The 12,901-nt window shown below is 47.9% G+C and overlaps 1 protein-coding gene across 3 annotated transcripts; it reads left to right on the top strand.

Annotated features, from left to right (window-relative positions):
* Positions 1-1,397: 1,397 nt before the first annotated feature.
* On the top strand, positions 1,398-12,840 carry LOC125687934 (uncharacterized). Of its 3 annotated transcripts, none has more exons than XR_007374520.1 (3): positions 1,398-1,631; positions 3,917-4,068; positions 8,876-12,840. XR_007374520.1 is itself a non-coding variant. In XM_048933317.1 (3 exons), the coding sequence occupies exons 1-3, from the start codon at positions 3,449-3,451 to the stop codon at positions 9,017-9,019; spliced, it is 855 nt and encodes a 284-aa protein (XP_048789274.1). In that variant the 5' UTR covers positions 2,240-3,448; the 3' UTR covers positions 9,020-12,840. The 3 variants fall into 3 exon arrangements, 1 of the variants encoding a protein (XP_048789274.1); XM_048933317.1 differs by lacking the exon at positions 1,398-1,631 and adding an exon at positions 5,170-5,260 and having other exon boundaries at positions 2,240-4,068; XR_007374519.1 differs by lacking the exon at positions 1,398-1,631 and having other exon boundaries at positions 2,240-4,068.
* Positions 12,841-12,901: the final 61 nt, after the last annotated feature.

Below are 12,901 nucleotides of genomic sequence, written 5' to 3'. Positions count from 1 at the left end.
TAAGCTTGCTTAGGAAAACAAAGGAGAGAAATCTTCCTTGCACAAGAACCCTGTGTCGTGTTATTGACTTATGACAATTGGTGCCAGAACAGGGATGTGAACAGACACTTGTCCTGACTTGAAGACTGACGGGTCCGGAGTGCACTGAGAGAAATGTGGCAGACGTTGAGACAAACACAAAGAGCTTGATGCATTGAGACAAATGCGGCAGCCGAAGGATTCATCATCCTGGCATGGTTTTGTGTTTTTTTGGTTTTCAGTATTCCACATCATAACATCATGTAGTGCACTGGGAGTTAAAGTGTTAATGCTCAAATTCCAGGTGCCTATACCTATACTTCACAGAAGTCATGGGATCTGGCCCTTCTGGGTAGAGCAGTCTCTTACTGCCTTGCAGTGGGTGCTGGAGAGTGCTTTCCTAGCTGTTCCAGGCTTTTCAGGTTTGACTTGGTCTTGGGAATCTCTCTCTCCTATTTTATTTGATTTATTAGCCTCAATTTCAATTAGATTGTATTATATTGTGTTATCTTGCATTCTGATACCATAGTTAGTAAAATAAGTTTTCCTCCATAGATCATTGCTGCTAGCTTTTTTTTCCTTCCTTGAGCCAAGCTTCCATCTCCCTATCACTTTTCCCTTTCCCTTCCATTTTGTAGGGGCAGGCAGGGCCCAGGGGCCTACTGCCCCCCTGTCATGGGCACAGACTAATCTAGTTAACTCTGTGACACATCCCTAACCGCTCCAATTGCCTCTTGCTGGACGAAGTTAAGGGTGTGCACTATGGGGAACAAAATGACCTCAGAACAGAAAAACATTCTGGTTACTTTTCAATCTATCCTTAAATAACAGGGGGCGTCAGTATCCTCCTTGATCTACAGCAAATGCTTGCATGGTGTCATGGTTTCATGTTTTTTTGGCTTTCAGTATTCCACATCATAACATCACACAGTGCACTGGGAGTGAAAGTGTTAATGCTCCAATTCCACATACCTGTCCCCATACATTACAGAAAACAAAAAAAACATACAACCATGACATTCCACCCCTTAATCTACATCCCTACATCATGCTTAATATGCATACATACATACAAGCAGTGATTAAAATGCGTTACACACACATGTCTATATACACACATATATACATAGCGTTACTGACTGCACTCCCCCAGCATCAAGTTTCCTTGCGGTACACGTTCAACATCCCCGTTTGTCTGCAGCCCGCCAGATCTCGCGAGAGCGGCTGAGGCAGCGCGTGGCCGTTGCCTGGGTAACGGCGAGAGATTTAAACGGGCACCAAAGCTGGAAGAAGCCCTTTGATCGCCGATCTCAGCTGCCTCGGAGCCGTCCCGGACGGACCGGCAGCGACCGACCGCGGGCTTCAAGAGGATTTCGGACGGTTCCTTCACTCAGGGAACTCCGGAGCCAACGAAGCAGCCCGGCAGCTCTGGGCCGGCAGCTCTCGCGAGAGCAGCTGGCGCAGCGCGTGCGCGTTGCCTTGGTAACGGCGCTGCATTCACGCCCCCCCGATCCTTGAAAAAGCCTCGAGGAGGGCAGGAGCACGCCGCTGCCCGCCGGAGACAAACGGGAAGGGTCGGGTCTGTGAATCGCGTGAGTACCTGTACAGTGCTGGTAAGTATTCTGGTTAGCCGTGGCTGCGTCCCGGCGGAAGGCTGCAGCCAGACATACTGAGGTGACCCAGATAGAGCTCCCATGCTCTCACAGAAGGAAAGCGGCAGCCAAGAAAACTGTGGAGACCCAGACTGAGGCCCTGCACATGTATGGAAGGAAGGCTGCTGCCAAAAACAATGAAGGTACTCAGACTGACATCGCAAACCAAGATGCTGGTGTGCAGTCCTCTGGCTGTAGTGAGTGCCAGAGCCTGGCACTACAGGCCTTTGCAGTGCTAGGTGAGAGAGGCAGCGATTGTGTACGGTATGACCAGGTAAACTACTTAATCAGCATTGTGGCCAACCTGCAGGATGAGGTGGAGAGACTGAGGAGCATTAAAGAATGTGAGAGGGAGATTGATTGCTGTCAGCTTCTAGATCTCAGCAGCCAGATGAGGCTCTGCATGAAGTAAGTCACCCCCTGCCGCCTTGCAAACTGGTGACAGAGGGGAACCTACATGCAGAGTTCTTGCTGCAGTGAACCCACTATCCTCTCCACCCCCCAGGAACAATGGCAAAGAATTGGGGGATGTAGTGCAGTAGCATAAGGCCCCTGCTCAGTGACGCAAGTGCGCCATCCCAGTGAGTCCCCAGCCCCCCCAGCTGCCCCTGCAAAACAGGTTCAGTGCTCTGCAGGGTCAGCTGGACAATGGTGGTAATGATGGCTCTCCCCAGTTGGTGCTGCTCCCCAAGTCTGACCAGTCTTTGCCTAGCATTAAAACTTCATCGACTAGGAAAAAATGACAGGTCATTGTTATTGGTGACTCTGCTGAAGGGAGCAGAAGGGCCAATATGTAGACCAAACCCTCTACACAGGGAGGTCTGCTGCCTCCCGTGTGCCCGGGTTAAGGATATGAGGAAGAAACTTCCTTTCCTAGTCTGGCCCACTGATTACTATCCCTTGCTGTTGTTTCAGGTTGGTAGTGATGATTTGGGCAGAACTTTCCTAAGGACTCTGAAAAAGGATTTCAGATCCTTGGGGAGACAGGTAAAGGATTCAGGAGCACAAGTTGTATTCTCCTCTATCCCTCCAGTTATAGGGAATAATGAGAGACTCAATATAATGGGCCAATGGATTAATAACTGGCTCAGAGCTTGGTGTGCCTGGTAGGGGTTTGAGTTTTTGACCTCAGCTCTGTTTACATGAGACTGGGCCAGCTAGCGGCTGATAGGAGTGGCTTCTCCCACCGGGTACGAAACGGGGTGGGGGTGTAACTGGGGTCACTAATACGGAGCCTGAACGTAACATCCCTGTGCTTGCAGGAGAGGGATGTGCTTGTAAGACCCCATGGTCTTGTGCCTTGGTGGAAGAGGAGAATGACTCACCCCTTTGTAGGAAGAACACGAGGGCAGGTGGCTGTGGAAACACCTGAGTGTGGTCATGAGGGTAGTAGGGTTACTGCCACTCGCAAGGAGACCAAGCTCAGGTGTCTTTATACTAATGCATACAGCCTGGGTAATAAACAAGAGGAGCTGGAAGCCATTGTGTGTTCGGAAAGTTATTATATAGTTGCCATCATGGAAACGTGGTGGAATGACTCCCACAGCTGGAGTGCAGTGATGGAGAGCTACCGGTTTTTCAAAAGAGACAGGCTGGGTAGGAAATGCAGTGGTGTAGCTCTCTATGTTTAAAAAAAAAAAAAAAAAAAAAAAAAAACTATGAATGTGTGGAAATTAATAATGTTGACTATAGGGTTGAGAGCATATGGATCAGAATAAAAGCAAAGGCCAACAAGACTGACGTTATTGTGGGAGTCTGCTACAGGCCACCCATCCAGGATGAAGAGGTGGACAAGATGCTTTATAAACAGTTGGGTGAGGTCTCTAGGTCACTTCCCCCTTGTTCTGGTGGGGGACTTCAACTTCCCAGACATCTGCTGGAATTATAATAGAGCTGACAGAGAACAGTCCCGGAGGTTCCTAAAGTGTGCGGGAGATAACTTCCTGACACAGCCAGTGAGGGAGCTGATGAGGGGAAGGAATATCCTGGACCTGCTGTTTGTTAACGGAAAAGGTCTGGTGGGGGATGTAAAGATTGGAGGTCGTCTGGGGCATAGTGATCATGAGATACTAGACTTCTCTATTCTTGTTGAGCCACAGAGGGGAGTCAGCAGAACTGCCACCTTGGACTTCTGGAGGGCGGACTTCAAACTCTTCAGGACCATGGTTGAGAGGGTCCCTTGGGTAGCTTTGGAGAGCATGGGAGCCCAGGAAGGCTGGGAATATTTTAAGGAAATTGTTTTAAAGGTACAGGACCTGACCATCCCCATGTCACAGAAGATGGGCCGACGGGCAAGGAGGCCGGGCTGGCTGAACAGAGACATTTGGCTGGAACTCAAGAACAAAAGGGAAGCTTACGGTCTCTGGAAGAGTGGACAAGCTGTTTATGAGGATTACAGGTATGTAGTGAAGCTGTGCAGGGAGAAAATTAGAAAAGCCAAAGGGCAGTTAGAACTGAGCTTGGCCGCTAAGGTAAAGGAAAACAGTAAATGCTTTTATAAACACAATAATAGCAAAAGGAAGGCTAGGGAGGATCTCCATCCCTTGTTGGATGTCGAGGGCAACCTGGTCACCAAGGAAAGGGATAAAGCTGAGGTACTTAATGCCTTCTTTGCCTCAGTCTCTAATAGTAAGATTTGTTATTCCCTGGGAACACAGTCCCCTGTGCTGGTAGACAGGGATGGGGAGCAGAATAAGCCCTTTATGATTCATGATGATATAGTTTTGGACCTACTGTGAAAGCTGGATGCTTACAAGTCCATGGGACCAGATGGATTGCACCCTCAAGTGCTGAAGGAGTTGACAGATGTGATTGCCAAGCCATTGTCCATCATTTTTCAGCAGTCCTGGCTAACCAGGGATGTCCCGGTGGATTTGAAGCTGGCAAATGTGACGCTCCCCGGGGAGGTGGTTGAGTCACCATCTCTGAATGTGTTTAAGAGCCGTTTGGATGTGGTGTTCGGAGATATGATTTAGCAGAGGGTTGTTAGAGTTAGGGTACTATGGTTAGGCTGCAGTTGGACTTGATGATCCTTGAGGTCCCTTCCAACCTGAGTAATTGTATGATTCTAAGTGGACCCTGGTCCCAGGGCAAAAACAGTACCACGGACAGGTTTGCCCTTTCCAGAAGCTGGAAGAACCCAAACTGCCTTTCCCAGCATGCCCTTTACATGTACTACAGGGACTTTATCTCCCTCTATGGTACGTAGGGAGTTGGATTGGGTAGCACCATCATGATTGATAAATTCTCTGGTATTGACTAACCAGGTGGCTTCTGCCAAATGCTTCTCCCAGTGCTTAAATGTTCCGCGACCCATTGTTTTCAGCATAGTTTTTAACAAGCCATAGTATTGTTTGATTTTACCAGAGGCTGGTGCATGATAGGGAATATGATAAATCCATTCAATGCCATCATCTTTGGCCCAAGTATTTACAAGAAAATTTTTGAAGTGAGTCCCATTATCTGACTCAATTCTTTTTGGTGTGCCATGTCGCCACAGGACTTGTTTCTTGAGACCTAATATGGTGTTTCGGGTGGTACCATGGAGTACTGCATATGTTTCAAGCCACCCAGTGGTTGCCTCCACCATGGTAAGCAAATAACATTTACCACTGCTAGATCGTGGCAAGGTGATATAATCAACCTGCCATGCCTCCCCATATTTATACTTTTGCCATCGCCCTTCCTCCCAGAGAGGTTTCATTCTCTTGGCTTGATTATGGTGCATGTTTCACAATCATGGATAACCTGTGCAATAGCGTTCATAGTTAAGTCCACCCCTCGGTCTCTAGCCCACTTACATGTTGCATCTCTTCCTTGATGGCCCGAGGTCTCATGCGCCCACAGAGCTAGAAATAATTCACCCTTGTTCTACCAGTCCAAGTCTATTTGAGCCACCTCAATGCTGGCAGCTTGGTCTACCAGATGGTTATTTTGCTGTTCTTCAGTATTACAGAATCGCAGAACGGCCAGGGTTGGAAGGGACCTCAAGGATCATGAATCTCCAACCCCCCTGCCACATGCAGGGTCATTCAATGCTAGACCAGGCTGCCCAGCGCCCCATCCAATCTGGCCTTGAACACCTCCAGGGACAGGGCGCCCACAGCCTCTCTGGGCAGCCTGTTCCAGTGCCTCACCATTCTCTTACTAAAGAATTTCCCCCTGACATCCAGCCTAAATCTCCCCTCCCTCAAATTAAAACCATTTCCCCTCATCTTGCAGTTAACAACCCTTTTGAAGAGTTGATTCCCCTCCTGTTCGTAGGTTCCCTTTAGGTACTGAAAGGCTGCAATGAGGTCACCCCACAGCCTTCTTTTCTCCAGGCTGAACAAGCCCAGCTCCTCAGCCTGTCTTCATAGGGGAGGTGCTCCAGTCCCCTGATCATCTTTGAGGCCCTCCTCTGGACCCTCCCCAACAGCTCTCTGACTTTCTTCTACTGGGGACTCCACACTCGGATGCAGTATTCCAGATGGGGCCTCACAAGAGCAGAGTAGAGGGGGACAATCACCTCCCTGTCCCTGTTGGCCACCCTTCTTCTGATGGAGCCCAGGATATCATTTGCCTTCCAAGCCGCAAGGGCACACTGCTGGCTCATGTTAAGCTTTTCATCTATCAAGACCCCCAAGTCCTTCTCCACATGGCTGCTCTCAAGAACTGCTCCTTCCAGTTTGTATGGATGCCTGGGATTCCTCCGGCCCAAATGCAAAACTGCAATTTGCTATGTTGAACCTCATCAGACCACTTTTCTAGCCTCTCGAGGTCTCTCTGAATGGAATCTCCTCTTTCCGCTATGTCAAAAGCACCACTCGGCTTGCTGTCATCAGCAAACTTGCTGCAGGTGCACTCAATTTCCTCATCGATGTCATTGATAATGATGTTAAAGGGCACCAGTTCCAAGAAAGACCACTGGGGGACACTGATTTTTCCCTCCGATTACTACCTATTATTGATAGTTCAAGCTGGCAGTGAAGAAGTTGCTGAGAAGTCTCAGGACTATTAAGAAAGACTTCAGGGGACCAGGGCGGGTAGTCGAGGGAGCAGGGGTGCAGGTGGTGTTTTCTTTCATACCTTCAGTGGCAGGGCAGGATACTGAGAGCTACCAAAAAACTCACCTCATAAATAATTGGCTTAAAAGTCATTGCAAATACAGGATTTTTTATTTTTTTTTTTGACCACGGGGCAATGTACTTGGTGCCTGGCATGATGGCAGCAAATGGAAGTAGCCTGTCTCTGAGGGATAGGAGGATTTTAGCTGAGGAACTAGCAGGACTCGCTGACAGGTCTTTAAACTAGATAAGAAGGGTGAAGGGGGCAAAATCATAGCCGCTGGGGTTGAGTGGGTCGTTTGATGGCTTGTACCAAAATTGAACGGTGATGATGGTAAAGTACAAAGGGATGGACTGGGGCAGGGGGATGTTGGGGATACTGCTGTTCTAAGGGAACTTAGATCCTCTATAAAGGTGGTGAGATGGAAAACCCAGCTGAAGTGCCTTTATACCAATGCATGCAGCCTGGGAAATAAGCAGGACGAGTTGGAAACCATGATGTGCTTAGAAAGTTATGACCTTGTTGCTATCACGGAAACATGGTGGGATGACTCCCATAACTGGAATACCACCATTGAGGGCTATCTGCTCATTAGAAGAGATAGGCGAGATAGGAAGGGTGGGGCAGTTGCCCTCTATGTCAAAGAGTAGATAGACTGTGAGGAGCTCCCTCTGAGAAACAGTCAGGAACAGGTTGAGGGCCTGTGGGTTAGAATTAGGGATAGGTTTAACAAAGGCCAGCTGGTGATAGGGGTATACTACAGGCCACCTGATCAAGGGGAGACTGTTGACGAGGCTTTCTTCCTTCAGATGAGGGAGGCTTTGTGCTCATGGGCTCTTGTCCTGATGGGGGACTTCAACCCCCATCTGTATATCTGTTGGAAAGACCACATGCCGAGTAGCAAGAGGTCTAGGAGGCTCCTGGAATGTGTTGATGATAACTTTCTGCTCCAACTGTTGGACAGACCGACTGAGGTGAAGTGTTGCTGGACCTGCTGCTCACCAATGTGGAGGAGTTCATTAAAGACGTTAATGTTGGAGGCAGCCTGGGCTGCAGTGACCATGCCCTGGTCGAGTTCGTGATCTCGAGGGATGTGGGGCTGGTGAAGAGTGGCATCAGGGCCCTGAATTTTCAAAGTGAACTTTAAGCTGTTTAATGGACTGTTGGCCAACATCCCCTGGGATGCTGTCTTCAAAAACAAAGATGTTGAGGAAAGCTGGCTGTTCTTCAAGAATGCCTTCCTGAGAGCATAAGAACTTTCCGTCCCTCTGAATAAGAAAGTGGGCAAAGGAGGTATGAAGCTGGTGTGGCTTGGCAAGGACCTGCTGAGTGTGCTGAGAGCAAAGAAAGGTGTGTACAAGCTCTGGAAACAAGGGTGTGTCACCTGGGAAGAATACAGGGATGCCGTTCGGACTTGCAGACGTGGGATCAGCAATGCCAAGGCGCAGGCGGAACTGAACTTGGCGAGGGATGTGAAAAACAATAGGAAGATAGACGGAGGGTAGTCATCAATGGCTCTATGTCCAGTGGAGGCTGGTAATGAGCGTCATCCACCATGGGTCTGTCTTGGGACTGGTGCCCTTTAACAGCTTTATCAGTGACATCGATGAGGGAATTGAGTGCACCTGCAGCAAGTTTGCTGATGACAGCAAGCTGAGTGGTGCTTTTGACGTAGCAGAAGGAGGAGATGCCATTCAGGGGGACCTCGAGAGGCTAGAAAAGTGGGCCCGAGTGAATCTGATGAGGTTCAACACAACGAAGTGCAGAGTTTTGCATTTGGGCCGGAGGAATCCCAGGCATCCATACAAACTGGAAGGAGCAGTCCTTGAGAGCAGCCATGTGAAGAAGGACCTGGGGGTCGTGATAGATGAAAAGCTTAACATGAGCCAGCAGTGTGCCCTTGCGGCTTGGAAGGCAAATGATATCCTGGGCTCCATCAGTAGAGGGGTGGCCAACAGGGACAGGGAGGTGATTGTCCCCCTCTACTCTGCTCTTGTGAGGCCCCACCTGGAATACTGCATCCGAGTGTGGAGCCCTGTCGTGGTTTTATGATTTTTGGTCATCAGTATTCCACACCATAACATCATGTAATGCATTGGGGGGTGGGGTTTCATATCTGCCGAATGTTCGTCTGACAGAGAAGAACTACATTTCCCCAGGAGGCTTTGTGGTCAGCAAGGAGATATAAGTCCATGCAAGTTCACCTGATTCCTCTTCTTCATCTGCTCTTTGCCGTCTGCACTTCGCCATCTGTTCTTCAGTCAGTCAACTGGACTGCACTTCTCACCCCAGCATTGTGGTGAGGTCTGTACAATTCAGACAGACTCTCTCTCTCTCTCTCTCATTGTATTTTGGTAATACTATATTTAGTAAAATCATTTGTTCCACCTCAGATCAGTGCTGTTGTTTTCAAGTATTTTGGGGTCCCCTGTTTCCCCATTCCCAGAGGCGCAGATCCGCAGATCCTTCCACCCTGCTGGTCACAGAACTGGGCCGAACCAGCCCATAAACCGTTAACATTTTTGGTGGAGAATGCGGGCAACAATTGCTTTCTAGCTGTTTAGACTCTCTACTCTCGGAGAGCTTCATTGGGAAAGCTTATCTGTTTCACCGCTACTCTCTGAGAACGTGACCTTGAAAACTCCAGGCGGACTGCCAATAACTTAGGATATTTGTAAACTCTGAGCTTTACCATCTTGCCTCTGTTAAAAAAAAAAAAAAAAAAAAAAAAAAAAAAGCTTTCTGTTGTGAAACTGACTCTTAAAGGGCTGCACGCTGCTGCTTCTTCTTTTCTAATGCTCAAAACATACTGGGCATTAATTAAGCTTGCCACCTTGCTCTATGGAGCAATTGGCATATACAATCAATTGAAAACATGGGTGGAAATATGGACCTGGCATGTTCGTTCAATGTGGCATACAATTCCGGAGACAGCTGTCAATTTTACAGGACTGGGGATTTTTAAGGTTTCCAGTCTCACCTTTTAGCCTGTAATGCAGTTTTTGAATGAACACCTAGTCGCATTACTAATCTCCCTGAATGTATTGCTCATCATTTCGCTCAGTATTTATTATATTTTGAGGATGTCCTCCCCAAAACCGGAGAATACTGAATGGCAGGGAGTGTGGAAAGGTCTGGGAGAGACCTTAGACAGATGGAAATCTTCAGTCTCATGGAACTTTACTCCAGAGCACCTGAAAGACCCTGAGAGTCTAAACAGCTATTTAAGGTAGGAATGTTGCGGCTTGGGCAGTTCTGAGGAGGCACATATGATTTGGGGCCTGGCTAATGCTTATCGGGCCTTATTCAATACTATCCTGGAGAGAGAGAGAGAGCTTGTGAAATTGAAAGGGAGAGTCTCAGGGAAACAGTTCAAAATGAGCGAGAGAGTCTCCTGCTCCAGAGGAAAAACCTCCTATCTGAGAGAGATGCCCTCCGAAGTGAGAGAGACTCCCTGCAATCCAAACTCGACAATCTTCAATCTCAACAACACACCCTCCAATCTGAGCTGGATACTGTCATAATCGAACGAAACAAGCTCCAAGCTGAGCTCGAGGATGAGAGCATTGGAACTGATCAACCTGATCAACCACAGGAGGCACCACAATCGATGTCAGTTGCCCCTGTAAGAGGACGGAAAACGAAACGAATCTCGACTCAGAAGAGAAGAAAGAGGAGGAAAGAGGTCCAGAGGAGTGGCTCCGAGGTCCAAGAGAAGCACCTCTGAGTCCAGGGGAGGGGCCCTCAGTAAGACCATGGTCACCAACTCCTACGAGGGCAAGAAGTCCTGGAAGAGCAAGAGGTGAGCAAGATATCGTTACCTTTGTTGATCGATCTCTGAAAATGAATGAAATTCGAAGTCTGAGAAAAGACTTCTCATGTCACCCAAATGAGCCTATTGCTACTTGGTTACTTCAATGCTGAGACAATGGGGCCAACAGTGTGTGGCTAGATAGTAGAGAAGCTCGCCAACTGGGTGGCATTGCTAGGGACTCAGCCATTGACAGAGGCATTGGTACATGCCAGAACCAGGCCTTCACCCTCTGGAAGAGGATGTTGTTAGCTGTAAAAGAAAGATACCCCTTCAAAGACGATCTGATGCCTGAGAAGAAGAAATGGGCTGATATGGAAGAAGGCATCCGTTATTTGAGAGAATGTGCTGTAGTGGAAACACTACATAGCCCTGATTTCATTCCTGATGAGCCAGACCAAGAGCATGATCCTGAGAGAGTCAGGTGTACACTAAATATGTGGCGTACATTCACAAAGACTGCACCAGAAAGGTACGCCAGTACATTTGCAGCTCTGTATGGCAGAGGGGAAAGAAGACCCCTTATAAATGAATTGGTTAATAAACTTCAAGACTTTGAGTTACATTTAAGCCCTCTACAAGCTTGTGTTTCAGCCACTGCAAAAGCAGCTGGACAGAATGGAGAACAAACAAGAAGATAGAACAGAAAAACTATCAACCGTCTCCTTCTCTGGAGATGTTCAAGACCTGCCTGGATGCCTACCTGTGTGACCTACTGTAGGGAACCTGCTTTGGCAGGGGGGTTGGACTTGATGATCTCTGGAGGTCCCTTCCAACCCCTACAATTCTGTGATTCTGTGGGTGACTGGGGATTCCCAAGAGCTGACTATGTTGGAGGCCGAAATCAGCCTCACTGGTAAAGACTGGCAAAGGCACCCTATTGTGACTGGCCCAGGGGCTCCATGTATACTTGGTATTGATTACCTCAGAAGGGGATATTTTAAGGATCCCAAAGGGTATTGATGGGCCTTTGGAATACCTGCTGTAGACACAGAAGGTGTTAAGCAGTTGTCTGTTATGCCTGGCCTATCAGAAGATCCGTCTGTTGTGGGGTTGCTACGAGCGGAAGAGCAACAGGCACCAATAGCTACAAAAACAGTGCACAGACAGCAGTACCGCACCAACAGGGATTCCTTGTTCCCCATTCAGAAGTTAATTCGTCAATTAGAGAATCAGGGAGTGATCAGCAAAACTCACTCGCCTTTTAACAGCCCCATATGGCCAGTGCGTAAAGCCAGTGGAGAATGGAGGCTGACGGTGGACTACCGTGGCCTGAATGAAGTCACACCCTCATTGAGTGCTGCTGTGCCAGATATGTTAGAACTCCGGTATGAACTGGAGTCAAAAGCAGCTAAGTGGTATGCCACCATTGACATTGCTAATGCCTTTTTCTCCATTCCTTTGGCCAAAAAATCTAGGCCACAGTTTGCTTTCACATGGAGGGGCATTCAGTATACCTGGAACCGTTTGCCCCAGGGGTGGAAACATAGCCCAACCATTTGCCATGGGTTGATCCAAGCTGCACTGGAACAGGGAGGTGCTCCTGAGCACTACAGTACATTGATGACATCATTGTGTGGGGCAACACAGCAAAGGAAGTTTTTGAGAAAGGAGAGCAAATACTCTGGATCCTTCTGCATGCTGGTTTTGCTATTAAGCAAAGCAAAATGAAAGGACCTGCCCAGAAAATTCAGTTCCTAGGTATAAAGTGGCAAGATGGCCGTCGTCACATCCCAATGGATGTGATCAACAAAATCACTGCCATGTCTTCGCTCACTAATAAGAAAGAGACACAATCTTTTCTGGGTGTAGTGGGTTTTTGGAGAATGCATGTTCCAAACTACAGCCTCATTGTAAGCCCCCTCTGTCAGGTGATGCGGAATAAGCATAATACTGCATGGGCTCCTGAGCAGGTCATGGTTTTATGATTTTTGATTATCAGTATTCCACATCATAAAATCCCAGTGCACTACATGATGTTAAGAGTTAATGCTCCAGTTCTGGGTACCTTTCCTGGAAAAATAGAACTACATACCTCAGAAGACTGTTATCATTCCTGCTCAGATGGAACACGTAAGACCTCAATAGGTCACCTGACGTTCCTCTTTTTCCATCATCAGGCTTGCTCACTGCTGCTTGTCCCGACTGCACACTGTTAGTGTAAGGTCTTCAGCTTTTTCGGACATTCTCTCATATTTGATTGATTAGCTTCAATTCTAATTATATAGTATTACAGTACATTACCTTGCATTACAATACCACATTTAGTTAGTTTGTTTCTCCTCAGATCATTGCTGCTGTTTTTACTTATTCAGGGTCCCCTGTTTTCCCCTTTCTAGAGGCATGGATTCATGAATCCATCCGCCCCGCTAGT

Source organism: Lagopus muta, chromosome 1 (assembly GCF_023343835.1).
Source record: "Lagopus muta isolate bLagMut1 chromosome 1, bLagMut1 primary, whole genome shotgun sequence".
NCBI lineage: Eukaryota > Metazoa > Chordata > Aves > Galliformes > Phasianidae > Lagopus > Lagopus muta.
The sequence above is the reverse complement of the archived record's forward strand: the minus strand, read 5'-3'. Positions and strand labels throughout refer to the sequence as shown.

Coding starts and splice junctions, on each gene's coding strand:
- LOC125687934 (XM_048933317.1), top strand. CDS start 3,449: ATGAAGAGGTGGACAAGATGCTTTATAAACAGTTGGGTGAGGTCTCTA. Junction 4,069..5,169: donor GCTGTTTATGAGGATTACAG/GTATGTAGTGAA, acceptor ATGTCGCCACAG/GACTTGTTTCTTGAGACCTA. Junction 5,261..8,875: donor CAGTGGTTGCCTCCACCATG/GTAAGCAAATAA, acceptor ACATTTCCCCAG/GAGGCTTTGTGGTCAGCAAG.